The sequence below is a fragment of the Strix aluco genome, chromosome 2 (genome assembly GCF_031877795.1).
Source record: "Strix aluco isolate bStrAlu1 chromosome 2, bStrAlu1.hap1, whole genome shotgun sequence".
NCBI lineage: Eukaryota > Metazoa > Chordata > Aves > Strigiformes > Strigidae > Strix > Strix aluco.
The window spans coordinates 61600238-61606237 of NC_133932.1; the positions used below are offsets into that span (position 1 = coordinate 61600238).

At 43.1% G+C, this 6000-nt stretch overlaps 1 protein-coding gene across 10 annotated transcripts in view; it reads right to left on the reverse strand.

Annotated features, from left to right (window-relative positions):
- The window catches only part of AKAP17A (A-kinase anchoring protein 17A), a 22514-nt gene extending 17055 nt beyond the window's left edge, over positions 1–5459 (reverse strand). For 9 of the 10 annotated variants that reach the window (XR_012621974.1, XR_012621973.1, XR_012621975.1 and 6 more), the window contains exons 1-4: positions 5350–5459; positions 3783–4996; positions 1606–1754; positions 242–482 (exon numbers count right to left, since the gene is read on the reverse strand). Coding sequence is in view for 7 of the 10 variants with exons in the window: in XM_074814932.1 (XP_074671033.1) it covers positions 242–482; positions 1606–1754; positions 3783–4544 (1152 nt within the window). In the remaining 3 variants the exon portion in view is untranslated. Of the gene's footprint in view, positions 1–241; positions 483–1605; positions 1755–3782; positions 4997–5245; positions 5267–5349 lie in introns of those variants that run through there. The other variant, XM_074814927.1, reaches the window with a different exon arrangement.
- Between the last annotated feature and the right edge of the window lie 541 nt (positions 5460–6000).

Genomic DNA, 6000 nt, shown 5'->3' on the forward strand with positions numbered 1-6000 from the left:
AAGTGCTACTCAGGACTACAGGTTCAAGTTCACTCTTCCATTTACCTATATGTGCATATTTTTACCAAGGCTGAACTACTGTTTCATTGCACTTTTTTGAATTTTTAGTTTAAGAAATAGCATCTGGAGAGGTATTAAATCTGTTGGTTAATGAACAGCACTCCCCACTCCCTCTCAAGTCAGTAAAAGGCTTTGTTCTGCTGCATTTTTCATTAGCTTCTGAAATAAATATTGAAGTTACCTTTGCCCTGCTTAGCAGTTCTGCAATTAGTCTAATGGACTGAAGATTTCTTTGAGCTAACAGGAGCTTCCTTTCTTCTAACTTTATCTTCTCTTGCAGTTTTTTTTGTTCTTCAGCTTGAAGCTTTTCAAGCTGTTTTTTGTTTCGTCGAACTTCACGATCTTTCTGTTTCTGTTCTCTTTTGCGCAACTTTTCTTCTCTTTTTCTCTCTCTCTCATATTCTTCAAGCTCCCTCTGCTTCCTAAAAAGAGATTAATATTTTTTACCTTATCTAGGGCAGGTAAAAGTTTAGACTTCCACTGTATATAAAAATATATTTTGTACTTTGAGTAAATTTGTTTCTAAGTAAGTGTTGTTGATTACTGAAAAACAGAAGTAGAAAACAGTGAACATTTTAACCACTAGTTTTGATAGCAAACAATCATCAGCCTGTCAATACTTAAAATACAAGTTGGAATCCAAACATAAACCATGGCTACAACAAAAATATTTTTTTTTAACCAATTCCACCAGAGACAGTAACAATGCATCAGGCAGCTGGACAGTAAATCATCACAGTGAGAAGAAAATTACCAAGCCAATTAATGTGTGCAGCGGTTGGTGTCCTTTATTTCAGTCATTAGGACAAAATGGTAGCTTATGTAAAAGGCTGAAGGTTTCTGAGATCAGGTATCTAATGGCATGATTTTTAGGAAATTGAGTATTTTGCAGATTTAATATTTTTGAACCAAACACAAGCATTGGTGACAATAACCCTACAGTTTCAGAAACTGTTTAATATCTAAACATTAAGCAATGAGAATTTATACACCATCAAAGCAAATGGACACCATACAGCCTCTGAAACAATTTGATCCATTTGTGTTTATATTCTGAACAGCTGACTTGTGACATCTCCACACCTATATGTTTTCTTAAAATGTCAGTGTTAAGATATGCCTGTATCCCATCCCTTTCCTAGAATAATACTGATGTTAAGAAAAAATTAGATTTATAATATCGAAGTTACTAGTAGTAGAACTAGTGCATTATTTTCTATTCTCCATTTAGTGCATATTTTTCCATCAGAATGACTACACATCATGTAAATTCCCAGCTCTTGGAATTACAGTTCAAGGAAAAAAAAAAAAAAAAAAAGTGTACAACACTCTCCTCCAAATCTCATAATCCCTGAACCCTATTTCCTCAAAAACACCACAATATTCTCACTCAGTTTTAAGTGCTCTGCCTTAGCTACAGGAGTAGAACTTTGAAAGGAAACTTGTCTTTAAATATTTTCTATTTATTGATGCTGATATGGTGGAGCAAGCAGTTTTGCTAAGCCTGATTGTTAAAAATATAATTGAGCAATAAACGATAAATACCTTTCTTCCTCTTTTTGTTTTTCCTCAGCTTCCTTCTCTTTACGTTTTTGTTCTTCTCTCTGTTTTTCAAGCTCTTGAAGCTTTTGCCTTTCAAGCTGACGCTTCTTAATTGATGCATCACTGAGGTGTTTTGTTGAGTCAAAAGAAACCTTTACAGGATACAATTGAAAACAGTTTTAAGTGGAAAAAAGAAAAAAATCCTGGACAACCTACACAATCCCCAACCATTTTAGCTTAGCACAAAGGTATCCAAATTACAGTGTAAGTACAATCAGAAATATAAAACCTTTTCCAAAGCAAAGCAAACTTCTCTTTGTGCCTAGAGCAAGCACCAGAGTACTATAACAAGATAACTGGGAACTAAATCCCTGCACACTAGCACAATCACGTACCAGTGTACATTTTGTGAGACATCCAAAAGTAAACCCTAGCGTGGTTTAGGCCCTGACTGTCCAATGTTTTCAACCTGTCGGAACAGAAACATACGGAACTCATTCAACTCACGTATGTTGTTAGGGACTGTACAGGACTAGGTAGAAATGGGCCTAAATAAAGGCCTCCCTTTCTGTCTAAAACTATGATCCTTACGTTCAGCAGAGGAAACAGTTCACAGTTCTGAGCAATGGGACCCAGGAAAACGCTTGGCTCCCAGGACATACGAGCACACCTTGCCCATGTCTAGCTGAATGATGGAACAGGACACCAGCAGACATCACATTACACCCCTGGTGTCCTAATCTCCCATCCTAGATACCACCTGTGCACAGGCAGGCAGGGGTCTCTAATACATTCCCAGAGGTCCATCGTCATGAACCATGGGGCAGAGAACAAGTGCTTTTTCTGATTCTGCAGTTTAATTACCCTGGGCTCTATGTAAAATGATGTTTCACTAACAGGCTAAAAGAACAGACAGCTAGAAACAGACAAGGTGTTGTGACCTTTTGTATAAAAGAGGTCTGTCCTGACAGCGCAGTCCAAACACAGCCCTCTCTCTTTCCTGTCACTCCCCAGGGCAGCTGCCAGAAAGGGCCAAACTAAATTTGGGAACCCTGATCCCCTCCATGTATGTGACAGTTTGAATTTCACATCCCCTTGAAAACCTTGAGGGTCAAAGTAGAAACAGTTTCTGTGCTCCAACTGAAAAACTCTGATAACAAGATAAAGGATTACAGTATTTCACTTCTAATGACTAAACTACAATTTGAATAAATATTTGCATGTTCCCACATTACATAAAGGAATAGTCAAGCTTCTTCCTGAAATACACTTTCTGATTTAATGAATGACTATTGAACATACCGAAATACACCCAGAAACAGAAACATTTCATTCAACTGCTACGTAAATGCACAGACCACCTCCAAACATATCAGAGCAAGTTTTCTTCAGATCATGCTTTCACAGATACTACATCTGAACAGACTGTCTTGTCCTCTCCTGTCATAGCTGTATTTTCTAAGACAATGAGGTTACAGAAAGAGAGATCTGGAAAACTCAGTATGTAAATATTATGAATTAAGTGTACTGCACTCACAGGAAACTGTGCTACAGATTAACATTATCGTTTAAATCTTTGTGAGGCCTTTCTGTAGGTGAAGAATGATCAACTGTGTATTCTCCAGGCCGTACAGGCCACGTGCTATTGAATTTCACTGTTCCGACACTTGTCTGGTGGACCTCATTATCAGTGCAGGGACCAGATACTGAGGCTGTGAAATTCTCCCCCAAAATTTCTATCTGTAGTGAACACAAGAGAGAACAATGCACTTTAAGGTCAGCCTTCTGGTGAAATATGTCTGAACTGGTTCAAAATTAAAATTTTAAGTGAAATGACAAAATTTAGAAATAAATATTAGTTTCTAAAAACTATTTACGTAGGCCATGTTCATATACTTGGTCCTTCTATCAAGCAGTTCTCACTCCTAAAGCGGTCTTGTTAAAAAAAAAAAAAAAAGCAAAACCCTACTCACTTTGTTCACATAGTCTAACAACAACTTTTTTTCCACCATTTTCCTTTAAAAATTCTACTATGGCTGCTCCATAAAAGTAGTGCTGTTACCGTCACCTGTTGTCATCATGACAGTATACAGATGTAAGTTTTAAGCACAAGGGAAATAACAGTTAGTTGTACTCGGTCTTTCACACAGGTTCCCATAAAAAAGCCTGCAGTTTCTCACCTTTATATTGCAAGCCACTGCTTTGCCATCTTCGCCTTTATACATCAGCTTCATCCCTCGCAGGGCGTTCATGGCTTTAATGAAACCCGCGTACTCTCGATACTGAACATAAGCTTCAAAATTTAAATGGCCTCCAAAACTGAAAGTGTGAAAATTTCTGCCAGTCATTTCTTCTCTGTAAGGGTCCAGCATGGGTATGTCCACATTACGTATTTCTCCAAAGTTCTTGAAAACTTTTATAAGGACTTCTTCGCTTGGCTTTTCCGAGCCAGAGTCCTTTGCTGCAAACCACTTACAAGGTAAGCCCTCTAAGTGAATAGTATCTGGCCTTTCTCCTGGCAAAGTCTCATTCATATCTTTTGCATCACGGAAAAACGAGTCCCAGTCATGTCTGGTAGGAAAGTCAATCTTATATTCCGCAGCACGGACTTTTAAAATGTCAGAGAAGCCACTCAGCTTTATTGTTTTGCCATCAAGGCACGCCAGAAAAGATTTAACCAAACTTTTGTTTTCAACCTCTCCTTCAAACCGGATGAAATCCATTGTGCTTTTAGAAATTCGCAGAGTGGAAAACTGATGAGTCTGCACCATCCCTTTCAATCTTTCCATCACTTCCCAGTTCGAAATGGATTTTCCCGGTTGTTTCAGCTGAGGAAGTGCCACACTGATGGTCATTTTTGTAATGGGTTTAAGGTATAACCCACAGGGAGCACAGAGCTCTACAGCTTCTGATGTATCATGAACTATTGTTGCAGCAGCCATAACACAGAAAAAGCATAGGATAAAAAAATAAAAGATGCAAGTTTAAGTTGCAGGCCAACAGTAGTCAAATAAAATAGCCCTTATCCGTAAGTAATTTAATTCTTTGGCCATTTAACCATTCCCAAGTTAAAACAATGTTTCGTAATACAAGAGTCAATTAGACAGTTAAAACTGAGTAGTACAAACATCTTAAATTACTTTATAACCACTAGAATCTATAAGTAATTAAACCTCAGTAAGGCCTCAGAAAAAAACCAAGAAGCTGATGACAATCTTAGGAATACATGAAGTTGGTATGTGATGGCTCAGAAAGCAGCTACCCTTTCTCAGGAAGGAAGGGCCTGGCGGAGCGACGTCACACTGCTTTGAAGTCTACTTAACAACCAGTAAACCCCAGCAGGCTAGCGCCGAGGCGGATCCCACGTTCTCCAGCAGGAAGACTTGGAAGGTGTCTGCAACGAGAGAAAAACGCCCCTTTCACTGAAAAGCCTGAAGCCCCACCACCTTCCCTGCGAGCAGCGCTGAGCCGCCCCGGCGGTACGCGGCGGAGGAGCGCCGGCAGCCACTCCGCAGCCGCGACCACCGCCCGCCCGCGGGAAGGCCGGCAGCGGGAGGGACCCGGCCGGCTGAGCGAGGCCCCCAGAAGACGCCAGCGGGGAAGCGCCTCCGTCCCCAACCCCGCCGGGCCGGGCTACCCGTACCCTCCGCCGCCAGCTCCCCGAGGCGCTCCCCGGCGGCCAGAGCCCGGCGGCGCCCCGCCAGCCCCTCCCCGCCCCCCGGAGGATCCTCCCGGCGCCCGCCTCACCCGCAGCCGGCGGGCTGGGCTGGGCCGGGCTGGGCTGGACCGGACCAGCCCCGCGCGCCGCCGCCCCGGCCCGTGCCGGACCCTGCCCCTCCGCGCGCCGCCGGGGCCGCTTCCGCTTCCGCGTGGCGAAGCGCTGCCCGGACGGCGGGGAGGCGGCGCGCGCTCGGCGGGGGCGCCTCTCTATGGCCGCGGCGTCACGGCGACGCCTGGCGGCGGGGCGGGAGAGCGGAGGCTGGCGAAATGCTCCTCGGGGCCGCGTTTCTTGCTTGCCCACAGAGACGTACGCTGTATGGCGCGGTTCGTGGGCACACACCCAGGGCGTATGAACAGGTGTGTTTCCCAGTAAGGTCATTTCCATCATTTCCTTCCAACGGCCTGACGCCCGAGCGCACCGACACCCTACCGAAAGCCACCTCACCGAGTGGAGAGCAGAGCTGGGGTGTCTGAGGTCGCCAACTCCCAAGGAAGATAGCCTCCAACTTGCTGCTTACCACACATTTACAATAGTTTGTGCTTTTTTTTGTTGTTTTTTAAAACAAACCCTAAGTCTGTATTTATGAAAGAATGGCACAAATTAACAAGACATAATTTAGTTGCATAAATATGAGTGACTAGTGCTATTTGAGATGCTGTAAGATACCCAGGCTACAT